Genomic DNA, 26399 nt, shown 5'->3' on the forward strand with positions numbered 1-26399 from the left:
TTCTTTGATTTTGTCATTCCTTAACAAAAACAAAGCAAAAAGAGTATTTAAACAAAACAATGAACCAAAAAAAAAAAAAGAGGAAAAAAAAAAATCATAACCTTCCTGAAAAAAACATCAACTAACTGCACATGGTTTTCCCCTCCTGTAGAAAAGATGAAAAAGCAAAAACCGTATGACAACTGTTAGTATTATCGCTCAGTATGTAAATGGAATAAAATCATCATTATGTTCACAAAGAAAGAATTTACTTGGGGCTAGAAACCGGACAGCACTCTTACTATCCTAGATGAATAATTTTTAGCAAACTGTTTTAAAGCCCGTGCACAACTGAATTTCCATTGGTGTTCACATTTATCAGAGGCATACAACTTAGAAACCTTCTTTTTACACTTATGTTTCAGTGTGCCTGCGTTAGGTGCAGGCTAGGACAGTGGTTAATTCTTGCATCAGGATTAAGTTAATTGTATGTCTTTTCTTTTACAAAATTTGCAGCAAGTCTGAACTGCAGAACTTGCCAGTCTACTTCTTAACCAATCGTAATTTTTTTCTTTAAACTGCATGAAATACACAAAAGATAAAGTACACACGTTTCTCACAGATACTGCTCTGAGTTTTTGAAGTGAATTTTATAATAAGTTTTTTGCTTTAGAAATTAGGAGATCATTAAACAAGGTTTTGAGATACGGCAATTCTTATGTAATTAACTTGGAAATATAATGGGTTTCCTTTATTTTCTTTAATAATGACTAAGAATTTACAATAAAAAAAAAGGTCAGAGCCATGAACCTTTATCACATTACCAATTAGCTGCTTCCACAGAACTGTGGGAACATGGCTAGAATGGTGGGCCATTCCTAAATTCACAGGTCACAATGCTATAGACACCAGATCACTGTGGGTTACATTTAGCCTACAGATATAGAAAGAGAAGCTCTTTAAATCTAAAAAGAAAATAACCATGGTAATAATTTTCTGCCAGTTACAACACAGGCTCATAGAATCATAAAGTTTGGAAAAGAGCTCCCAGGTCATCAAGTCCAACCTTTGACCAAACATCACCATGTTAATTAACCACATCACTAATTGCCACATCCAGTTGTTTCTTGAACACTTCCAGGAATGGTGACTCCACCATTTACCTGGGAAACCCATTTCAATGCTCAACCACATCTTTAATGAAGAAATTCTTCCTGAAAAAGCACATTTGATCTGACAAGATATGCAATTTCCTTCCATTTTTCTCCATGCAATCCTAGTCTCAAGAATTTAGGATCCATAAGGCTGTGAAAAACAACTTTTTGGTGATGATAACTGTGGGAAGCCATTTTGACACTATTTCTGAATCTTACTGTCTTTCTAAGAACAATTCACTCAAAGTCACCAGGAAAAATATCATCTATTGCAATAGCAAGTGAAATTGAGATGTGAAGGTTTTCTTCAAGACAGTTAAAAATCCAAAGCAAAACAGAGTACATCTATTCATCCTACAAACACCATCCCAGGTAAGAACACATAGGAAAGAGCTGCCTTTGCCTCCTCCACACAATAGAGGAATTCAATGCCCCAACAAAAAAAAAAAAATCAGTTTAGGCTTGAAACCCGTTTAGGCTTTAGCAACCACTCACGGCAGCTCTATAATCAATCCAGGGAGCCAGGCATCAGTTCAGGCACACAACTGATATAAAAATCAGGGAAACCTTGTAGTAGATTATTACTGCATGTATTTTCTTCTTTTATTTCACTTTCTAAACGTCACTATGAAATGAGATTTCTTCAAAAGTAAGAACTTGCTTTCTATCACCCTCATAACTACTACAGAGCTGTATTTCCAAGAGCAATATCAAATGATGACTATAATCGTCATCTGACCTACAAAGGGCCAGTATTTGAGAATTCTGCTTTATTAGTCAATCTGCTTCATAGAAGATTTCTGACCCACCTACACCAATCCCTTCAACAGATCCCTTATCACAGATGATCTCTCAGGTCTGAAGTTAACTCTGTGTTTCCTCAGGACCAGCAAAGCCAATGCCTATCTTTTTAAACCTTTTACTAACTTATTCTCAAGCACCGATAGTTCCTACTTCCTTCTGATAATAATATAATCTCTTGCTAGATGGTATTATCTCACAAAGACTCCTTTGCAGGAGAACTCACAGGTTGACACAGGAAGATAGTACTGCCAAGATATATATTTGTGGTAAAGGGGAATCAGTACAGCAAATGAAGCAGTTGAAGGTATATTACTGTTGCTTGCTTAAAATATCAGTAAGAGAAGATGCCATTACTTTCCTTACTTTCCTTATTAAAAAAAAAAAAAAAAAATCATTTTTATGCTTCCTTGCAAGCTAAAGAAGAAAAATCGTTATAAATTATTACAACCTCAGAACCAAAAGAATTTGTAGCAGATTTGTTAAAAGAACATTTTTATCAATATCTATTATGTAGATACCTTAAAACCTAAGGTCACCATCATCTGCAACACAGATTAACACAGTTAATTGTTAATTAATAAGCACATAGAAACCAGATATTTCAGAGTTATAAATTTGTTGCACTTTCCTAGAAGCAGGTTCTATCAGTAAGCATATCACTCAGTTTAATGAACTATGTGGAGGAATTTACCCACTGAATTATACCACTGATTATATTTAAGAGTGCTTTTAGTCAAAAAGACCAAGATAAATTACAGAAAGATTAGGAGAAGAAATACATACTTACAAATGCTAATAATCTGCTTATGGTCCAAATTTCAAAGACATTAAGTTCAAGCATAAATTTGGACTTCCACCATGTACTGCAGCATGAACTGTATCCCAGCCCTCTAAGGTTTGGTGCTTGCAAAGAGCCTGATGATCAGGAACAGACAGCATTCCTCATTACCTGCAGAGCACAGGAATTCTGTGCAGGAGCCATTTGTTAACAGCTTTCTTTGGATGAGACAAACACACCTGAAAGTCTGCCTGTTAGCAATGCCTGACACATATGGGTCTTATCTCTAATTCACACTGAATTTTAAAGGCATAGTCTTCAGACTTTCTGAACCATCCAAAAAACCTGAAGCTTCATCCAAATGCAATGAAACTAAGTTTGGGGAATTAAAGTATTCCTTTAATTAAATTGTGTAATCATCAAGAGTCAGCAATATATTCTTTCTCTCAAATTCTTGGGTGGCACACTAACAACAGTTCAAGAGATTGAAAAATTTAAAAAATATGAAGCTAAAAAATTTTGTTCTCCAACCTATAGGTATAAAACCAGGTAATCCATGCAGTACTGCAAGGAGTTACAACTTTTTGAAGCATGAAGAGGAAAAAAATGTTGCATCATAATTTGTCTTTTATTTTACATTTATAATCACCAAGTCATACAGCAATAAATCAAAGAAAATAAATAATTTTTCAAGTGCCATGAAGCAATGGAAAAAAGGTCCCCAAACAATTCTTGGTATACATAGCCTAAAAAAAAAAAAAAAAAAAAGGCCTTCTAAACTCCAAAAAAACCCTCCTGAACTTTAAGGGAGATCATGGAGAACCACTACAGCCCAAACTGTATCAGAAAGGAAAATGCCAAAGCATAATTATTTTTAATTAGGTTCCACTAACAATGAGAACACTTCTTACCACTTGAAAAACCACAAAAATAATACACTAATCATCATCATTCAGGGCACTGTCGTAAGCACTGCTTTGTTTTCATACATTTTTGGGGTCCTTTTTCCTAAGTATATTTTCTATTGGTTGCAAATAATTTAAATACCACCTCTCAATTGTGCTTTAGTAGAGTTGAGTATATGCAAGGACTAAACAAAACAGCTACACAAATATTTTAATTATGAAGGCTTGTTTCCATTTTTAAGCATCACAAGAAACTGCAGACAGCTTAGTGCAACAGAGGGGAAGAAGAATGTCCTCAGACAGCAATAATAAACAAACACCCTTTTATTCTGGTCAGACCTAGTAACGATGGGCATGACAGTACTTAGCTCATCCTATGAATTTAGATCACTAAGATCTTTTCTCCTAACTCATTGTCATCTTTAATTCCTTGAAACACTTAATTTTTTCTTGTGCACTGAACTCATAACTGTATCTCCCCTTCAATGTATCCGTCTGCAGTTTGGAAGAAGTTTTGGGACCTTTTACCAGCCAGTGGGATGTCAGGCTCAGAAGACAAAAACTAATCTGTTGTGGCTTTAATTTCATTTTATAAAACGACTGAGACATAAATTACCCCAAGATTTGACTGCATACACCACGGTGCTCATGCAAAACAAGCCACGATATTAGAGAAAAGGAGCATTTCAAAAGTGACTATTACTCAGGCATCTAAGTAAAGCAGAAAAAAAATCTGCTCACTTTCCTACCTCTACAAAACCTATTCAAACCCAGCAAGGCAATGACAGTACAGGAGAGGATAATTTGCTCCACATATATGAAGAGTTAGTAAGCAAATTCATTTTCTAAGTCATCCAGGCTTTCATCCTTAGAGCATTAATAGCTAGTAAGTGGCAAGGCCTTCTGTAATAATATTTTCAACTACCAACAGAACTCTTTCCTTACTGGAAAGAGTTGTCTTCCAATTAAGTTTTCAGTAATTAACATAAATTGGAGAGGGGGAAAACAGCCAGCCCACAAATTAAAAATTTCACAGTTCTAATTAGGCACGGAGACAAAAATGTTACATGTGAAAACAGGTATGGATAGTTTTCAAGGTCAAAAAAACCTTGACAAAAAGCTGGTTACAGTCACGCCGATCATTAGTTTTATTCTAAACTCTCCACAGTTTTTTCTTCACAGAAACAACAGTGACACAGCCCATACTTCAAACTGAAATCACATTAATTAGCTAGGCAGCAAAGTTTCAAAGCATACCAAATGCTTACTAGAGCCCACTCTGCTATTGTGCAGAGCTTTGAAAACAAGTCGTGAGGAGGGAAATCTACATGATAAGCATACCTCAGCTACAGCAGAGAGGTTTTAGTCTGCCTAGAAACTGGCAACCTCTGGCTGTGTTTTCTGTACTTTATGTTATGTTTCTCTGCTCGCTGGAACGAATTGGCCGCTGTGAATGAAAAGAAACTGTGCATCTAATCAGCGGCATGAATGTAGACTGAAAGCTGCTGTGCGGGACTTGTGTGCAGAGCCTGGGCCCTCTGCCACCCTTGTGCCTGTGAATGAAGCGGCGTGAGCCGCAGGCCCTGCTCCTCCTCCCCGGCCTGCGCTGGGGACTGGGGAGCCAGCCCTCCCTGTGGAACCACCGTGACCCAGAAAGGCATCCAGTGCCATCCGTGCACTGCTTGAGACATCTCAGCTGCGCGCTCCTGGTTCCTAAATCAGCTCAAGAACCAACGGGGAGCGAGCCCCCCGTGCTCATCCCCTTGATAAATGGGCCCTAGACTGATCTCTGACCCCCCTGCATACTTTCCTAAGTTCCTGCTGACCCCAGAGGCTCTGCAGCCGCTGTCCTTAAAGGTTTGACTTTGGTTTTGTGTCAGGACATACTGATCAAGAAGAAAAAACAAACCCACAACTTTATTACCATACAATTATTCTAGCTGCAAAATTCCTATTCTTCTATTCACTCTTGAGGACTGTCATATGCTTTTGATTAAACTACTACATCCAGTGAGTTTTCAGGACATACAAAACAATGCAAAATCTACTAGGTTAATAAAATTTCACATTTTCTTCAAAATTAGTAATACATGTCCCACTTAACAAAAAAGTCCATAATATGCTAAATTTTAAATATTAAGTACTACTGCTACTCATGTATTTCATTTAATTAACTTCAGAGCTGAGTCAGAGTTGGAATACATGCTATTAAAAATTCAAAAGCACAATCACAATGTCTGTTTCAGATGTGCATTTGTTTAGCTCTCTTCTACAAGTCTTTATGCTCAAAGTGCTTAGATTGACTTCAATAATCCACCTCTCAAAACAGTTTTAAACATGCATTTAAAACAGTAGAACTGCAAAACAACATCTTTTTCTGTGGAATACTGTATTAATGGTTTTCTTCCACTTAAAATATTAATATACTAAGGTGCCTAGCACATAATTCAAGTTTATCACTTCAGTTTTCAGAAACTTCTCTATGTAATATCCAAGTTTTTCCATTCCAGAACTGTTCTTTTTATATATCTTCCCAAAGAATTTATCCAGATATGTTATATAAGTTATATACGTAATATAATTAAACCCCTGGGCTTTTACATTTCTCATTAATGAACATTTCTCTTTTGCTAAATTACTTTTAAAAGCATCCTATTTATTAAAAAAATATACAGTAGTGCATCTCAAGTAACCTACAGCTACAAAACCTCAACAGGTCAATCCCAAACTGTGAAGGATGCTTCTGACTTAGAGCACAAGGAAGGTTACTGATCTCTGCTTCATATAAGGAACCTTTCCCAAGCAGAGGATCAGTAGGACTCCAGGAGAAGTTTCCCTCATCACCTCTCTCCATCCAACACAAACGGCATCTCTTTGTCCCATAGTCAAAGATGCCTCAGACAGCAAAACTACAGATGAAGTGTGAAGTGCTTTAGCAAAAACTGAGAGAGAGGATACACTGGAAAAGCAATGGATTTCTAGTGTGATCACTCCCATTCCACATCACATGACAGATCCTCAGTGGAACATACTTCCTGGACGTTGCATAAAAAAAAAAAATGGGGCTGGTCAAGCAGAGACAACCATGGCAGGAAGCAGAGTAAGGGCTGGTATACTGGTTAATGAGAGAACAGGGACTGGCCACGTTGTCCCTGATCTCATAACACTGTTGCACAAATGATGTCTTTATCTACAACACTGAGTAGATACTCAACAGTGAAAAAAATCTGTACATAAGATGACAATGAAATCACCCAAGAGGACTAACAGATTTAGCAGAAGTTCAACAGATACCAGTCCCTGGCACAGCAATGAAGTCTAATCTTTCCCTGCTCCTCTCTGTCCAACAGAACTGCATTAACAGGAGCAGTGAAGTACAACTCCAGTAATTGTGCTTAAGCTGAAAAACATACATTCTGACATGTAAATTGATACTCACCTCTGCACAAGTCATTAGCCTGTACATTCAAAGCAGAAGTCTGTACTGCTTCAGAAGACAAGCTGGTAATAGTAATAGATTAAGTAAATCTTGGAGTTTACTAGAGCAAGGAATTTCACTTTTCTAATGTTTCATGACTATTTCTAAATAACCAGGAACAAACAAGATCTAGAAACCGAGAATTTCAGTGCAACCTTTTTATGCAGAGCGCACTCAAGTGTTTTTATCTATTGATTTCTGTTTACAATTCATTGGCTTTTTTTGCCTGTTCTCGCCTGCTCACCATTTCCACTGCTATCATCCACTCCCAGCTCATAATCCTGTTGATTTATGCTACTATACCCTATTTCCCTGATCCTGCATTTATGAACATTTCATCATGTGGGAAAATAGCCAAATTCTTTCCCAATCCAACCTTAAGGTTCGGTGCTGAAAGGGTGCAGGCTATCAGAGCTGCAACTGCCCGGAAAATCCTGCTCAAGTCGGTGGCTCTGGACTGGAACAGGCTGCAGAAAGGTGGCAGATGAAGAGTGAAATCAGTGCAGCGGTGTGCAGGGTGCCAAGAACACTGAGTGCAAACAGATTCTGCGGGCAGTGATGGTGGAGGCTCCTAATTAGCCTCCGCTGGGCGCTTCCGAGCTTTTCACTCGGTTGAGCTGACTGGATTCGCACACAACAGCAAAAGCCTGTTCTCTGACACGAGGAAAACAGCCCCACTGCATCCCCCACCTCGCCTCTGCCTCATGTTTAATGAGATTCTACCAAATATGAAGGTGCCAGTTTCCTGACCAAACACACAGAAAACTCTGCTCTTGCATTGTATCTGTTTATTAAAAGCAAATATACTGTGCTTTACTGGCTTGGCCATAAAAGAGTAAAGATAAGCATTTCATTTGTGCTAAGTGCTTAAATACATGCAGAATGATGCTAACACTCAGGGCGCTGTACAAAATCAGCATTATCATATTTTCTCAATATTATAAAATTACCAAAATATGGAAATATAAAAATCACTTTCAGTCTTAAAAACTTTAACTATACCATAAGATAAAATGAGTGGGATTTTTCTAAATTAAATCAATAAAGCACTATCTATATAACCTTCACTAACAGAGAGCAAACACATATATATACACACACATATAAGGCACTAGCTTATATTTAAAATATTGTTAACACCTGAAGCACCTTGTTTTTCTCCTATCACATTGTTGTGTTTTCCCTGCAATACCTTAAAATTAACCAGACCTCTCTATCTGATACAAAAAAACAATTATGTCCCCCAGGTGCTCAAAGCCTGCTCCTCTTCCCCCCACACCAGTGCTGCTAACTACCTTTTCATACCAGTTATCTGCTCCACAGAATGGTGGAGCAAGCTTTTACATCGTGTTTTCTTGCATTTTGGCAGGCCAATCTATATTGGAAAGAACTATCTAGAGGTTCAGACATATCCCTAGGAGACAATAAAATTTATCCCTCATGGTTTTTCCCTAACCAAGTCCAGGAGACCTATAGAAGGCCTCCAGCATCCATAGGTGCACACTAAAACTTTGTTATCATGATTTTTAAAATGCTTGGGCCAAGAAAATAAAATTCCAGACACTCAAATCTCCTATTTTGCAATTTGTTATTGGCAGGACCAGCAGTTTTTGCAGCATTCCTCAGTCTCTGTCTCTGCTCCCTCCCATCTTTGATTCAGCAGTGACTCCAGTTGTCACCATCCCACAGCAGTGGCACCTCTGACAAGAACAGTATGGCTTGAGTTCCAGTTGTTCCAAATAATGGAGTCTGAATGCACCATAAACAAGAGGCAAATCTCAGAATAACTCTGGCATTCAGAGAACACTTATCCATTATGTGTTATCCAGCACTATTATCAGAATACACAATCTACAATACACATTAAGAGTCTTCTTAGCTAATGTAAATTTGGACACACAAAGTAAATATTTATTTAAACTAAGACAAAGCACTTCCATTATGACACTAGAGTTCCAGGATAATGTTAACTTCTTTTTGCTTTTTTGAGCATGTACAGTAGCTCCAGTAAAAGCCTTTGCAAACACAAACATTAAGGACGCTTCTGGAAACAAGTATTTTATTCATGGTCACTTAATGAATTCATTTTTTGGTTACCAAAGAGAGGTGACAAAAGCTCTCATCTTTTATTCATACTAGAGGCAGGCAGAAGAGACTAAAAGTAAAAAAAAAAAACAATATGAATCAAGGAATTCTTTACAGCATAGGAAACAGTTTTCAATGGAAATCTAAAGTTGAAAATTTATAGAAAAATCTGGTGGATATCTTCTGAAGTAACAGGAAATCAGGAAAGAATGCCATGAGGCCTGCATGGATGAACAAGCAGACCCTGGACAAACTTAAACACAAACAGGTAGCTTAAAATGGATGGAAGTAGGGAAAGGCAGCCCAAGAAGAATACAGAAAGATTGTCTAAACAGCCAGGGAGATGGTTAGGAAATTTAAAGTAGTGGCAGAAGTAAATCTGGCCAAGGACATACAGGGCAACAAAACCAGCTTCCTTAGGTACATCAGCAACAGAAGACTAGGGAAAATGTGGGTGCACTCAGGAAGGACACTGGTAACTTGGTCACCAGGACATGGAGAAAGCTGAGGCACTCAATGCCATTTCTCACATCTGCCTTCACCAGCAAGAATCCCAGCCCCATTACCCAAGCTGCAGAAAGTGAAAGCAGGAACTGGGAGAGCTCACTACTCACTGTAGGAGTCTGGGTTGAGAAGATCTAACAAACTTCACCCTGGAACATTCTGCCCAGAGAGATTGTGAACTCCACCTGTTGAAGGCAGACTAAATGAGGCTTTGAGCAGCCTGATCTAGTGGAAGGTTCCCTGCCTGTGGCAGGGGGAGGCTGGTGATAGATTAATTTTAAGATTCCTTTCAATCCAAACCATTCCATTATAACACCAATAAAGAAAAAATGGACAAATCTATTAGTCAGCTTTTAGGAAGGGTATTTAACTTCAGTAATTGAGCAAAAAAGGAAAGACACAAATCTCCTACCCAAGTTTGTCTTCATCCATTAACTACCTAGATAAACTCCTGACATAGGCATCTCTAGCAAATGCCTCAGGTTAGAACTGACCCCCAACCACATATGCATATACATATATTGTACAGCCAAAATTATTTTATTATTCATATTTAACACAGCTTTATTTGCCTCTAAAAAAAAACCTGAAAAGATAATTGGTATTAGAATAGCATCAGCAGCCTATTCCCTAACTACTAAAAGCTAAAGAAAGTTTGTTTTCACATTATTTCCAGTTAAGTGGACATACCTATGTATGAGCATACAAATCCAGAAGTCTGTTGTGTATAAGTTTGCTTTCAGAAAATTTGGAACAATCTAGATGTAACTTCATTCTTCATTTATCAAAGTACTTATAACTGAAGACATTCATTAAGGGAAAAACCAAACATAGACTTTTTAATTTAAAAAAAAAAAAAAAAAAAAAAATCAAAGTCTCTGTTGGGTAGGAGTAGTTTCTAATTCCCCAAGGCCAGGTGGCAAAATCCTCAGTAGTAATTATTAAAAGAGAAACAAAAAGTGTAAAATTATCAAGTCAAAGTAGATGCAGAGGCTGAGACAAAGTGCCTTGTCTAAGTCCTGTCCCCATGTGAATAGGTGGGGGTAGCAGAGTTCTGGCAGCTGAACTGTTCTCACTCTGCACTAGAAGCACTGGAGAGCTGAGGAGAATCTGAAATTTAAGCAGCAGTCTGGTTCCTCAGGTCTTTGTCTTAGCCTGGGCACAGAATCAGGCTACCTCATCATTTATGTTAATCATATTCACATCTTAGGTCTGGTCATGACTCATCATGGCTTTAAACTCCATGCAGTATTTGGTGTAGGCATGCCAATCAGAATTGAAGGTACATTAGGAGCAGAGGGCTAGGTGTATGTGTATATAACAATCTGCTGAAGTAGAAGCTAATTTATAAGTGATCTGATAGGTCTTCACATAGAAAGGCAATATTTGATAGCACCTGATGTACCCACTTTTCCTAAGTGTGAAAATTTGTGAAAACAGTAGTCCCCTGAAGAATAGGGATTTATTGGAGTAGCAGAAGCTTTCTAAAGGCCAAAAATACTATTTTAAGATGCTTAATTTTCTCTTAAAACCATAGAAGTGGAATTCGGTTGCATGTGGAAAATCTGCAGTTCATCTACATTTTCCACTAACCAGAAAAAAAAAATAAAATCTTTCACTGTACTGGACTTCATACCACAATAGGAATCTTTAATATGCTAATATTTGCTTCCCATCTGTAGTGCACAGTAAAGCTACAGCTGCCTTACTGACAGTGAATGTTGCACCTATCTCAAGTCCAGTTATCAATAACCATCCACCATCTCCTGAAAAACAACAACCAAGTAAATAAATTTGCAGAAATGGAAGAATAAAGGGACAGCAACTAGAATTGCTGTGGTATACTGGTAAACTCCTTTTGGAAGTCTGTAGCATAACTGTAGTAAATGCTTTATTTGTTACCATTAGCCAGAACACAAGAAACATTTATTAAAAGTTAATTTAAAGGGTTTTTTTTAATTTTAATTTTTTAATAAAAAGTGAAATTAAAAGTTTTAGAAATAAATAGGAAAGTCAGAGCATTGTATTATCCCAGAGCTGGTGGCTGGAAAACAACAGGAAAAGGACTGGAATAGCCATTACAGCCGTCACTGCCATGGTACATTAAGAAAGACAACAGCATACAAAGAACAAACATTTTAGACACAAAATAGCATTTTGCCAAAGCCCTGTTTTACATCTAGCAGTTCTTGCAGTCAAAAGCCAAATTGCACTTGGCAAGTAAATATGGGGAATTTTTCATTACAAAGATATGCAATATGCAAATGCATAATGGTTGTCATGGTGGTCATATTTTAATATTTTATTTTTTCTTATTGTAATGAGACTAATCTCATTTGGTCCACACACCAAGCTTTTTTATTAGCAAAATCTTAAAGTGCAAAAATTGTTACTTTCTGTGCTGGACGCTGCTGTAATGGAGATGAAAACTAATTAATCCAGTGTATTTCCAGTACACATTTCTCACAGGATGCCCAAATAAACTTCAGCTGATCCTTCATTTTTCATGATACAGCAACTGCCAGCATCACTTGCTCACACATACCATATACATAATCTACATAAAATCTGTTTAAATGTCAGGACAATTGAGTATTTTATATAATCCTGCATTGATAGCCATTTGAAAGTGGCATTTGTATACCAAATAAGTTTGACAAAGAAACAAGAGATGCTTTATTAACCAATTCACCTGAAAAGTCAGACCCAAAAAAGTGTGTGAAGGAATAAAAAATTTTTCAGTGAAGAACTACCCTGCAAATTAATTTGGAAAACCTATGCTTTAGTGGACTGTATGTGTTGAAAAGTGCATTACAAAAGCAAAGTTAAAAACTTAATGAGATTGAGTTGTAACTAGTCCAATTAATTGCTTAAAAATTGGCAGTATAATAGATGATAAACTACTGTAACTATAAAATAAAATTTTACTTGTTGAAAAAAACTCCAATCTTTAACTTAAGAGAAGTTTCTTCACTTAGTCTACTGAATGAAGTTATGAAGTAATTCTTCCAGTAATACACCTCCTGTTCCACTTATCTTCATGTATTCCAATTAAAATAATCTTTAATCATGGCTGACTGTCATCTCCCACAACTCATGGGACTGTTCTATAACAGAGGTTTGTGAAATTTAAAGACAAGCAATCTCTTTCAAACTTAAAGTTTGAATATTGACTGAAAAGATTTTCACAGTATTTTCTGGGGGGCCAGTCAGTCTTTGTCTTTCCCTACCTTTAGAAAACCACAGCTTATACTGTAGCAGTATCAGCATAATTTATCCTCAGCTTCACATGAAAATTTCATCAGAGTATTTGCTGAGACATTGATTTACCAGCCTTCCCCAGTTTTGTCCTGGCACAGTAGACTGAAAACAAACCATGATTCATTTTTGCAGTTCAAATCCTTACTATTATGAAAAGCTTCCAAGTCTACTGTATTTATATTCTCCTCTGCTTTCCTTTTGAGGATATCAGTCAGGCCCAAGCTTTATTTCATCACCTATCTAAAACTATTTTAAACACAGCATAATACATCTGAGTGTTTATAAAGAGCCAACTTGAAGCATTCCCTGCTGTCAATTTGCTATTTCTAAGTGCAGATACTGAGATGTAATTGAGATGGATAGAAGGGACAGTAAATTGCCTTAAAACATTTAAGAGTGAAGAAGTGCTTTGCAAGAGAGATTATAGCATCTTCAAACAGCAATGACAATCAGTTTTCTGTGCAGTCACAGTGGGACTGAAGATCATCTTGGTAAGGGTCAAAGACAGCTTCAGTATCTGCTGAAAACAGGAAACTTTCCTTCCCATTGTTTCTGTCCGGTCTGATTATTTTAACAGGTCAGTACAACTAAACATGGGAAAAAGTCCCTTTATTTCCTGTAAGGACAACCTCACAGCATATGGGAAGACATTAACACACTCATACAGAATATAACTGCCAACTTCCAGGCATTATTCTTAATAAACAGGATCTCATGCAGTGTCAAAGAGATAAATGAACACTAAAGTAAATGAAAAGTTATTGCTATCAGCTCTTCACTCTTCTGCCCCTGCCCACACAAAGAATCCTTCCAGGTAATTTACAAAATATTTAAATGTGGTCTACAACTAATTAAATTTGTAATTTCCATTCATTAAGTCCAGTATTATTATTAATGGTGTTTATGTGTTGTTCCATGTAACTGAACTACAGAACCAACATCTTAACAGAAAATGAACCTTTCCACGTAGGGAAAACAACACAAAAAATCCCTCTACTTAATATGCCTCCACTGTAACTCTAAACCACAGAAAGACCTCAGCTCTGCCAAAAATATTTCCAATATTATGGAAACAATTCACAACTTAGCACTTTTGCAATGTTCAATCAGTCACACCCTTCTGAAAACCTGGAGGTCTCTTCTACTGATGAAAGAGATTAAAGACAGCTCACATGCTGCTCTCTCCAATAAAAATTTCTCAATTATCTCTTGATAATTACTGAAATTTCATATTTTATCATAAAATAAAAGAAAATTAGCACACAATAACCAAATTCAGAGATAATGGTATTTTCACACCTCAAGCTGACTGTATCTGAAGAAGTCTAAGAAACCCTGCACTTGTACTGCTCCACACTCACAGTAAACATCCAATAAGAGTTAATTCCTTGGGACCATGAGCAGCACCTAATTTAACACTGCAAAATCCAGTGATGCCTATTCCATTAGCACATACACTACAGCACCAGGAAATCTCATCACATACTTGCCATGTTTCGAAGGGGATTCTTCTGCAAGTTCTCATTTTTAGAACTCATTTTAGTAACCCTTTCCTGTTCCTTTTCTACCTTGCTAGTGTATTTTTGCTTAATATTTTCTTCTCCTATTTCCAGAGCACAGAAATGTAATCTCGTAGCTCTTACTGCTCATATTTATTTCTGGTTGGTTACTTAATCCTTCACTGGAACCTCTTTCTAAATCTTTTCCCCATTCACATAGCAAAACAGAATGGTAAGGAAAAGCAAATGGCAGCTACAAGTCATACTTCAAGGATCTTTCCCAGTCTCTAGAAACATCACTTTTTATATTTAAAGGTAAGTAAAGAGTTGAGAAAGAGCCTAAGTAAGATGCTAACTCCACATTGCAGAAGGATAAACAGAATTCTAACATCTTTCAGTCAAGAAAGATGTTATTATGACAAGTATGAGGTACTGAATTATGACTTTTGACATAATTCAGTACCTCAAATACCTATTACACACGTTTGGGGATGATAGTTTGCCCTCTGAAAACTGTATGCAAAAGACTAAGAACGAAGCTATGCAGAAGATCAATGATACAGAAGAATTCATCAAAAAGGAACTTGAAAGATGATTGAACATAAAAAGAATTAAACATCCAACCACAAAAACAGTGATGTAAATAGTTAGCAAATTTTTCAGACAGGATATTTAAAATGTATAAAAGGAATAATTTTATGGGATACATATTCAGAAGTTACAGGTGCCAAAAAAATACACAAATACAAAAATAATCTAACTCAGAAATCACTTTGCAAACAGGTACTACACCTACGCTCTTCAGGAGAGACAGTCCCCAATCAGGAAGCACAAACTCCCTAAGTAATGCTACCACTTACCATTATTAAAAAAGCTGCTGTGTGTTGTAGTTTAGTAATGGTATCCCCAATTTAGTGCTTCCACTGAAACCACACATCACTGACTCACTCATTCCCTGCTCCCCCCTTCCCTTGCGGGCTGGAGAGGAGAATTTGAGGAAAAAAGGTAAAGATCACAGGTTGAGAGAAGAACAATTTACTGGAAACAGCAATGAGATAAGAAAAACAATAATATCAACATTACTAATGGCAGAGGGCATGAGAAAGAGAGGAATGATTCAGATGGAAACAGCAATACCTGACCACTGCCTCCACCATGCTACCCTGACCAAAAGGGACCCCTTTCTCCCCAAAAGAGATTCCCTTTTACACACTCCACCAATGATGTGAGAGGGTGTAGAATGATCTCCACATCCTAGCCATGCCCCTGCCTGTCTATTGCAAAAAATTAACCCTGTCCTGGCCACAATCAGGGCAAGTGGGATAGACCTTTTCTTAAATCTGCCACAGCAACTCAGGTTCCTTCCAGCACATCTCCTTTTAGGTCTTTATTATATCCAGCAAGTTCCTTTTTAACTAGTATTTTATCATACTTTCCATGAACAAAAACCAACAGACATTAGCAGGAAGGAAGCAGCTCTCATTATAAATGTAGGGTGGCCATTTTTACAAAGGCATTCTATGAATTGGGACTTATTTATTGCCTTCCTGCTTCCTATGGCTTCTGCAAAATAGCTCTCTCCCCTAGACAACAAAAAGATAAATACAAACTATTCAGCCCAAACATTTTTCAAGTGACAACACTAACTCTAGGTGTGTGCCACTTTTTCTTCCCTCTACCTTGTTAGGCTTGTGGTATCTTTTTAAAGAAATTTGTGCTCATACATTGCAGAGCTTCAGTTGCTGCTGCATCTGTTTAAGCCTCAAATGCCTCTGTGACTCTTAGAGCAAAGACCACACTCACTACCATGAGTCTTTGAGGTCTAGAGTCACAGGATGCTGTCTCAAAGCATGCTGTGGCATGCTATTTCTTCTAGGAATTCAGATACCTTACCCAAGGAATTTAAGAATATGGCGTAGCTTAGTACATACTAATCAATAAAATGAAGCAGTTTTCCAGCCTTATTGCACAAATTCATAGCATCCCAGGCATCAATCACTCTGTCACAATAGATTTGATTTAGGCATAAAGAGACTGGGATTAAGTCAACACATAACACATTCATCCCTCACTCTACGAATGACTCCTTTTAAACAGTCTTAGAAAATTAACAGTTCATTTCATAGGTCAAATGATAAAACACTTTTTTAATGTAAATTCATCATCATATTAATTGATACTGGCCACTGGCTCTAGTTATTATAGTAGGCAAAATGTATTTAGAAAATAAACAAGTCAATACAAATAATGTATTTAAAATTCAGGCATAAGTATCAGCACCCACAGATAAGTTTCATTTTTAAGTGTAAATTCATATAAAACTTCCCTAGGAAGGTCAAGGATTAGATTCTTTATTCTGCCTCACTCATCAACATATTAACAATTTGTCAAGGGCCCTGCATCACAAATTACACTGAAATAAAAAAAGCCACCTTACTGCTATTTTTTTTCCAGTACTCACTTCAGTTCTATCTGTTTCTCCTACACATTCCCTTCATGTTCTTCAGCCTTGAACTTGAAAGCTCATCAGGGATGCCAGATGACCTGGCAGCCAGACTGTCAAAAGCACAAAGGACAATCTGGAGATCTCATGGGACCTAAAATAAGTGTCAACCCCTAATTTCTCAGTTCTGTCCCTACAACAGGATAAATCCAACTGTGAGCAGCCTAGGAGACAATCCCAGGAGCAATCAAGCTTGCTCAAAAGGGAGCTGGCTTTGAACAGTTATCCTTGCAGCTTTTCTGACATTTTAAGTAGGCAACCATTCTTTTAGCATCAATTATATATGAAGGGAAAGGACTGCTTTGCTGTCAGAGTAATGAACTGGGAATCAAGACATCAGATTATATTTCTGGTTCTGGCACAAACTTCCACAGGGACCCAAAAACCAAGATCTACGTTTCCCATTTGTAGAACTACACAGGTTTGATTTATTAATGAAAGCAATGCATTGAGACTTCTCTGAATAGAAAACAGTACAAAACTGACAGATTATCTGTTTCCTGAGGAAAAAAATAATATAACTGAAATTTTTTAAAAACCCTAAAACTGAGTTTTCTCTTGAATTTTGAATGATTGTTTGCTGAACAGTACAGCCTGGCCATTTGCACTGCAATTTCAGAGTAGAAAGGAAACAAAGTAGAGATGCAAACCTGAAAATTCTGTTCTCCTGAAATTGGCTGAAACAGCAAGGCAGTCAGCCTTTTCTTTCTGTCATGGCAATAAATTGCAAATTGATGAGTCATGGAGGTTGGAAAGGAGGTCATCTAGCCCAATTGCTTGAACAGAACAGTGTCAACTAGAACAGGTAGTCCAGACTTCCCTAGATGACCTTTATGCAAAATAAAGCAGCCTCTGAGGAACTTAAACCAGTTTTTCACCAGTTTTACTGCAAGCAGTATTTTTTCCCTTCACATCAGGTTGGAATTCCCATCTTCCATGGCCTCTCCTCCTTCCACTGTGTACCTCTGAGAGTTCTGTGGCTGCATCTTGCCCACATCTATCCATTGGGGATATTGTAGACAATAATAAAAATTCCCCTGAGTCTTCAAGGCCAAAGAAACCTTGCTCTCTCAGTCTCTCTGCAGCAATATGCTTCTGGTCCCTCTTCACCTAGCTCATCCAGTCCAGCACCAGACTGGAATTAGCAGGCAAAATTATTTATTCAATTAGGGAGCCAAAAAATTTGACTCTCAGAAGTCTCACAGATGTAGAGCAGAGGGAAAAGAATCACCTTCTTTGACCTACTGGCAACACCCTTGCTAGAACAGTCCCAGGATGCTGATTCTTTTCTGCACTTCAAGAGTGCAATGCTGACTCATATTCCAGTTCTTGTCCACAGGTACTCCCAGAGTAACCTCTGAAGCTGCTTTCTAGCTCCCAGCCTGTACAGGTGAACAGGGTTATTCCATGCCAGGCACAGGACCCTACCACTAAAACATATCACCCAGCTCCAGATTCAGACACCTCCTGAGCACCTCCAGGAGTGGTGACTCCACTGTCTTCATTCTTGCATTCCTCCTGAGTAGCCAGTCCCACACTAATCCACATGTTCACCAAAACAGTGATAATCCTGCTCAATCCCAAACAGAAAACCAAATCAATATGCATGTAGTTGAGTCCTAAAGCAAAAACAGACAGAAATCTCTGAAAAATAACATGCATGAGTATGTGACTACAAGAAGTTCTTCAAAACACTTGCAAAAAATGTGAGAGTCTTAAAATTCATTACCTCACTCAAACCTATATTTCATTCATGGGTAATCCAAACCCTTCCCAAACAGGGGCAAACACTTTAGAGATACATGGTTGTAGCCTTCTACAGATTAACAAATCTTACCAACCAGTATCTTAGACCAAATCCAGCCAGTTTGGATTTATTTTGGCCAAAAGACAGTTCCTTTTGGTTCCTAACAAAGAACTTTTCAATTTCCCACATGTTGTAACACTGACAAATGACTTCAACTTCGTCTAATTGACAGAAATGCTCTTCATGCTAACCTTACCAAATCAATACAAACCAACCTTGGGATGCCTAGTTTTAAAGCTTAGTGTTTATAAAATGGTGACAAAAATTACTACTGAAATGGATTGAAAAATATGTCTCCATAAATCACTGCAAAGAGCATGCTATTCAGCAGAATTAGGCTGCACAGAATAATTTAAAGCCAGATGTTTTGATGGATGGTGCCCTCCAAGTAGCCTCTCCTAAATTAGCAACTCACACTACAAATTTGTGAAATACATGTGCTAGGAGAGTTAGGACTGAGCTATAAGGCAGAGCAAAGAAATAACTGGAAATCTGCAAATGTTATTTTTAAATACAGATAAATCATTAAGTTGTACAACACTTCTAAGCATATTATAGTCTTCAAAAGATTAAGTCTTAATCTACAATAAGTCTTAAGAACAGGAAAGTTTCATAAATGCTCTGGAATAAAGATTTCCCCTTTCAGTATTCTAAACTTTTCACTGATCAGCTCAACAAACTATATGTCTTCCTAAAGAAGAGTTTTTCACAATACAATCTAAGTGTATCTGAGAGCAGTAAGAGGAAATACAGTGAAAAGTATTAAACATTTGTCATTGTCTAGCATGAATCCCTCCAGTTCCAAACAACATAAGATAAATACTTGAAAATTCTTTGGAAAAAAAAAAGCACTGCTTTTTTGTCATTGTCCTACATTGCATGAACTTTGTGCTCATCTAGTAAAGACACACACACACACAAAAAAAAAAATCTTTCTTGCTAATCCACTCCATAAAGCAGAGTGTTCAACTTTGAGGCTGGGGTTACAAAGAAATAAATAGCTTTTAAGCAGTTACTCTTACTCTGATAGGGACCACAGGTGGTGCCACTGATATAAACAAGCAAAGTCAAATAAAAATAGAATGCCATACTCACATTTTTAGTTAACACTTAAGCAAGTTAAAAACAGCAGAAATTGGAAGTGAATGGAAAAGATATTGACTTTCTATGGTAATTGTGTTTGCACTTCCTTTTGACTTTTTATGATGAAGTAGCCATAGAATGCTGTTTTTCTTTTCCTGAAGAAAAAGGAAATCACATAACCTTATCAAAAAATGCAGCCAGCTAAAACTCTTCCCTTCCATTCATTTAAATCCCTTTCATAAAATATAAATGCAATTATGGAAAGCACTATGAAGTCACTAATCATCACTGTAATTGAGATATATGTATAACATTCAGTGAGTGGGACTAGATGATCTTTATGGGACCTTTCCAATTTAAGGTATTCTGTGACATAAATAGACATGGACCCAAAAACAACACACACACTTTATTTTTGTCAAAACAAAGCCATAAAAGATCATTTACAAATTGTTCTCTTTTTTTTGTGGAAAGCCCAAATCTAAGTTTTTTATATAGCATAACCATTTGAGGAGTTTTCATCCATGACACAAATCCTCTATTGCTAGTCAGAGTTAGTAACACTGAATTTGATTATAAAGGTTACCTGAAATCTCAATAACTATAATCACTTCTGTAAAATAATTAGCCTGCTCAACAATCAGAGGAATCTGTATTGAGCCCAGAGACAGGGAATGTTCAGCAGGGGAATACAGATCATGAGTAGCCACACAGATATTGAAAGGGCTGCACAATAAATCTTATAAACAGTATCTCTTTATATCAACTGAAAAGCAAGGATCCAGCTTCCTTTAACAAGTCACATTTAAAGAAAACTAACAATTTTTTCACTTTAGTGTAAGCAGAAGAGAGTACAGTAGGATGTAATAAAATCAAACTGATACTTGAGAGTTAACTGGCAGAAACATATATATTCACTGAGAGCCTCTTGTAAACCAGTCTACATAATAAACTAGCTTTGTTTTTCTCCCCCAGCTGCTTCAAGATCTAACTAGCCACCCCAGCTGAGGCTGTGGGGAAGGCTTACAGGAGTGCCAACATCTGCTTCTATTCCCATCAACGTCAAATTTGTCAGAACACGAAACTGCGCCAGCAAAACAATCTCTGCCATAGAAAATTAAAACTCTACTTCCATGGATATCCCCTCAAGTACCAAGTGTAGCAGATCAATTACATTCCCAATTTCTATTCCAAAATAAAGTTTCTTTCCAAAAAATATATATGTATATATACATATGTTCATGCATCCTAAAATTCTTTATGGCCTGGTTTGCCCTCACTGGCCAATCAATTAGTGTAAATAACAAACATAAGAACTAAGCCTTATATCAGGCTATAAGGTGACAAACTAAACTAGCCACTTTTTAGCAACTTTTTACCATTAAACACTTTTTAATGTCTCATCAACATTCTGCCCACAGTTGTACTGGTCTCTTTACTAGTGTTATGTTGAGGAGTCAAGAGAGTATCCTGATTACACAGTAAATGAAACCTTGCATAAAAACATTCAGCAAATTACAAAAAAACTCCAACTATTTTTTTTAAAACTCTCATTAAAAGTCATATTCCCCAGCATAAAATCACAGACCAATTAGAATCTTAGAAAAGTTTATGTAGCATTGCTCTAGTTAGCTAGTCATAGAATAGAATTGTTGATGTTGAAAGAGTCCTCCAGGATCATCAGGTTCAACCAGGAACACAGCACTGCCATGTTCACCACTAAACCATGTCCCCAGGTGCCACATCTACATGTTTTTGAACACCTCCAGAGATGGTGGTTCCATCACTTCCCTGGGCAGCCTATTCCAATGCCTGAACACCCATTCAGTGAATCGATTTTTCCCAATATCCACTCTACACTTCCCCTAGCACAGCCTGGAGCCATTTCCTCTCGTCCTGGCACTTGTTAGCTGGGGAAATAAGACTGATTCTTACCTCACTAAAGCTTCCTTTCAGGTACTTGTAAAGAGTGATAAAGTTTTCCCTCAGTCTCCTTTTCTCCAGGCTAATTGTGCTTACAGGGCAACACAGGAAATTTTCCTTATGCTTACACAGATCACAGTAAATATAGACATTTGGTCATTTGTTGTAAAGAATGGAAGATGAGGCACTTATTGATAATGTCACTTTTTTAAAGCACCTTCACCATAAGTACTCAAGGTAATTATTAATTATTCAGTCACACAGTTGGATGACATGGAATTATTTTAGACAGTGCAAATATTCACCATTGCTTTCTGTCCCCTCCAGAAAGTGCATTTTGCTAAGGAAAAAATACTTTCCTCTATTCTTGCAAGTAAAGTTTCTCTTTCATTGGAAAACAAAGATATTGCCACAGGAATATGGTATGATCATTAGCAAGAACATCCAGAAGTATAAAAAGTTTAATTATTAATTTAGCCAGTAAAGTACCAATTGTATATAACAGAAACATAATACTGTATGTTATTAAAATAATAATAAAAACCTCCATCTACAAAAATAGCATTTAAAAGTGTTTTAGTGTCTTAAATTCTTCCATCACCTGTTAATTTTAAGAAATGCTAGAAGGAACAAAAACTTTGGTATTGCAATGACACTCTAAATGTAATGAAATGTCTGAAGGAAAAGTATAAGCATTTATTCATAATTTCCTGTGCATCCTCCTCCCTCCAACATTGCTGCAACTACTGGGTGACTTAAGTTTATCCACCTCACATATGTTTACATACCTCACTGCAATTGGCCCAAAATTGTTATTGCTCTCTATCACTGAAATCTCAACAGACTACACTACTACAGTTTATTACTGGAAGATTCAGGAGATACGAAAGAATAATATTAATACAACCAGACCTTTTCATTCAGATTTGTTTTGTGATGTGTGCAGATGTAAACAATATACGGTATTTACACAGCATAAAGCCAAAAAAGAAGAGGTGAATGAATTCACATGGAAATGACTACTCAGCTACTTTTATCTAGTGAAGTAACAAATATATCAAGTTTTCTGCTTTGCACCTTACAGTGTTACAGACTTTTGACAGAACATACAAACCATGCTACTTCACACTACACTGATAAGTGGAGGGTTAGCAATCATAGAGGTGTGTGGGGGGGAAGACTTTAAATAACAAACAAGAAATCTGTTCTGAGTAATTCTCTTTAATTCCAATGCAAACAAAAGAACCTAAATACATCTAGCATATAATAGGTATGGCTCCAGTGTAGGGAAGCCAGAAAAGCATTTCCCACGTTGACACACACCAACAAGTCACTTCCTCTTTATAACCTCTTCTTCTCTAGCCAGGGTTTTTTCATTTATTTAAGTGAATACTCTAAGTGAATATCCTAAAAACTGCAGGTACTCTGAGCAAACTCTTAGGGAGTTCATTCAGCTTCTCAGTCAAAGGAAACGTGGTTTCTACCACGATGAGCTCCACTGACGATGCTGAGATGATCTGGAAGCCTAACTGTGAACTTTGACTGGAACACAAACCCCTCCTGCAATGATGGTTTTGATGGCTTACATAAAATCACTGTGATGGTCTCCAAACTGGCCCTAGTCCAGTGGCCCTCAAATCCACCACCACAGCTAATCTCAACAGCAGTCCCATCAGGCAGACCAAAGGAAAGCTCAAAAGTTGTTTCCTCAGACAAAACTTAGGTATAATTAGAACATGTGACATTTCTCTGTGAAGGATTTACATCTCTGAACTGTCACTTGAACCCTGTCCACAATCACTAATGAATCTGAAAAGCTGATGTAGAACCAAGTATTTAACACCAACCCTTCTTCCTTTCTCCACATGATTTATTTAGATCATCTTGATCCAAACTGCAAAAAGACTAAGTACTGGATTGAATGCCCGGACAGAACTTGAAACATGAACAGATTCTGATGCTTGGGAGAATTTGAGCATTTACTGCTTGAACTCAAATATCTTATGTCTAAAACCTTAGAATACAAAATTAAAGATACTACAAATTCTTCGAAGTTGTTGAAATCCAAGGCTCTGACATACACCAAATCTGTGGCTTAAGGTAAAATATGGAAGACCATTGCATTAGAAGAGCAGGATTTTTTTGTTGTTGTTGTTTTTTTTTTTTTTTAATAGGTATGGAAACAAGTAAAATAATTGCATAGCCTCTTTTTCAAACATACATTGTAAACTTAAAAAAAACCAACAAAAAAAGCTCCAACACATTGGACCATTTACCATTTTTCATGGTTCTGCTGAGGATAAACATATGGAGAAAATAAGCTACTCTGTAGATCTTATTTCACTCCAATGTCTGTGCTTTTATTCTCCCTGTCACAGCCAACTTAAGAATTTCCTCTTTCATGGTAATAAGCAGAAAGTCCACAATTCTCAAGGCAGCAAAGCAGGAAGTTTGCAGTTGGAAGGATTTCCCTTCTTCAATGGGACAGGAGGAGAGAAATGTATGATGGGGCTACTGTGAAAACTTTTGCAATCTGAAGCAGCTAATTTTGGACATATTTATCACATCAGAGCCCTAAAGTTATGCTACCGAGATAAGGCACAAAAGAAACGCTGCCCACATCTGTTCTGCAATCATTTGTCACTTTGGCTTTTTGAGAGAGTGAGAACTCCTGCCTTTCTGACTAGGTTATCACCTGGCACCAATAATCCTAGGAACAGTGATATTCAAATGCAGGAGGGAAGCTAAAACTGTCGCGACGCAGCTCGGCAGAAGGCGGTGCCTTCGCAGCTGACCCTGTATCACAAGGCAGGAGGGAATGCCACATGTGGCCTTAACGCCAAGCAGCTGCTGCACACCAGCACCCCCCTGTCCCGCTCCCTCCCCTGCACCGCTGGGCTCCGAGACCACCGCAAGCACTGGAACTGCGGCGCTCTAAAATGAACACGAGCCCCCACAGCCCTGAGGTTTGGGGGAGCCCAAAAGCATCGCCCCATCCGCTTCCACGCACGGATACGCGACACCAGTGCCAAAGTGCGGCCGCGGAGTGGGGCGGGCGGGCAATGCGCGACCCCTCCTCAGCTCTTCCAAAACCTGTTGCTCTCGCTCCCTCCTCTCACGCCAAGCCCGGGTACGCCGCTGTCCCGGCCCCAGCCCCGCTCACCGACACCAGGAACTCCAGCGTGCCCACGTAGTCCCGCTCCGTCTTGAGCAGCTCGTTGAGGACGCACACGCGTAAGCGGAGCTGCTTCTCCAAGTCCTTCCCGCTCTCCCCCTTGCCTTCCCCCTTGCTTTCTTCTGTCATGGTGCAGCGAGGAGGATCGGTGCCCCCAGCCCGGCGCCTTCCCCCGGCGCTGCGGACGCGGACAACAAAAGAGCCGCCGGGTTGCCGAGCGGGGCCGGCTCCGGCCGCTCCCGGCCGCGCTCGCCCCGCGCCCGCTCCGCGGCCACCGGCGCAGCGCGCTCCTTCCCGTCAGGAAGGGCACAGCCCGGAGGAAGCGAGCGGTCACTGGTTCCCAGCTCGCCCTGCTAGCTGAGAGCTTGGAAAGCCTCCGCGGCAGCACAGACTTGGACATTAATCAAAAGCTTTGTATCCATGTGACTCCAACCCCTTCCCCCCCTTCGCTAAATCTCAGGAAAAAGGAAAGGAAACAACTTCAGGGAGGATTGCGTGCCAGCAGCTGCCTGTTTCACACACAGGCTGCGAGCTCCAGTTTGAGGCTAATTGGAGACCTCCAACAACAGAGTGAAAGAATTATAAAAATGTTCCAGCAAGCTGACTGGCCGGGGAATCGGCAGTTGTTTTTGTTTTGATTTTATCATCAGCAAAGAGCCAGTTCAGCTTCCCCTTCCACACCTTCCCACGAGATGTATATTACAACGCGTATGATAAATACGAGCTGTGATATTAACCCCAACAAACATACACAGCTCAGCATGTGCTGAGCAGGTACAGAGAAGTTCTTTGAAGATAATGAGGGGGTTTAGGTTGGCTAGTTGGTTTGTTTGAAACAAAGTGCTATAAACTCTCCACGTTATACGGTTTTCCTATGTGCCTATCAGATTTGCATGATATATCAAAAGGATAAGAAATAATTCAGTAGATATTTAAAACAGCTAGAAAAAAATGCATACAGCTACTTTAGATGAGGGGAACTGATTTCTTGAAGACTGAAATATGTCAGGACACTACCATGTGAATTTTAAGACCACTGATGAAAGCTGAAGCTTTCTCTAGCTAGCTCTTCAGTTTGTGACTGGAAAGAAAATGCAAGTCTTCAAACTTAGATATTCCATATCAAATATCTTTCTAAACCTGCAACATCCTGAAGGGACAGAACAAAATAAAAACCTGAGAGTAAAACTCTTCTACAGCAACAGAACGAGTTGAGGCAGTGAGAGGAATCCTTTAGTGGGAGAGAATAAGCAAAGACATTTGTGTTCTGATAACTAGGCATCATCAAGCTGTCTGTTTCAGACATTTTTTTGTGAAACAGAGGTTACACTTCCCACAAGAGGTTTCCCGAAGAGCAGAGAAAAAAAAAAAAGCCTATTTTTTTGAATGTGACCTACTTCCTTGCATCCTCCCCTTCCCAAACACAAACAGCTCCTGTGCATAAAGCCAAGGCAAAGAACA

General features: G+C 38.3%; 1 protein-coding gene across 1 annotated transcript in view; it reads right to left on the bottom strand.

Annotated features, from left to right (window-relative positions):
* Positions 1-25294, bottom strand: part of PREX2 (phosphatidylinositol-3,4,5-trisphosphate dependent Rac exchange factor 2) — a 169993-nt gene extending 144699 nt beyond the window's left edge. Inside the window, exon 1 of the mRNA XM_056484325.1 lies at positions 24927-25294. Coding sequence (XP_056340300.1) covers positions 24927-25067 — 141 coding nt within the window. The 5' untranslated portion in view covers positions 25068-25294. The remainder of the gene's footprint in view (positions 1-24926) is intronic.
* Positions 25295-26399: the final 1105 nt, after the last annotated feature.

Source organism: Oenanthe melanoleuca, chromosome 2, assembly GCF_029582105.1.
Source record: "Oenanthe melanoleuca isolate GR-GAL-2019-014 chromosome 2, OMel1.0, whole genome shotgun sequence".
Lineage (NCBI taxonomy): Eukaryota > Metazoa > Chordata > Aves > Passeriformes > Muscicapidae > Oenanthe > Oenanthe melanoleuca.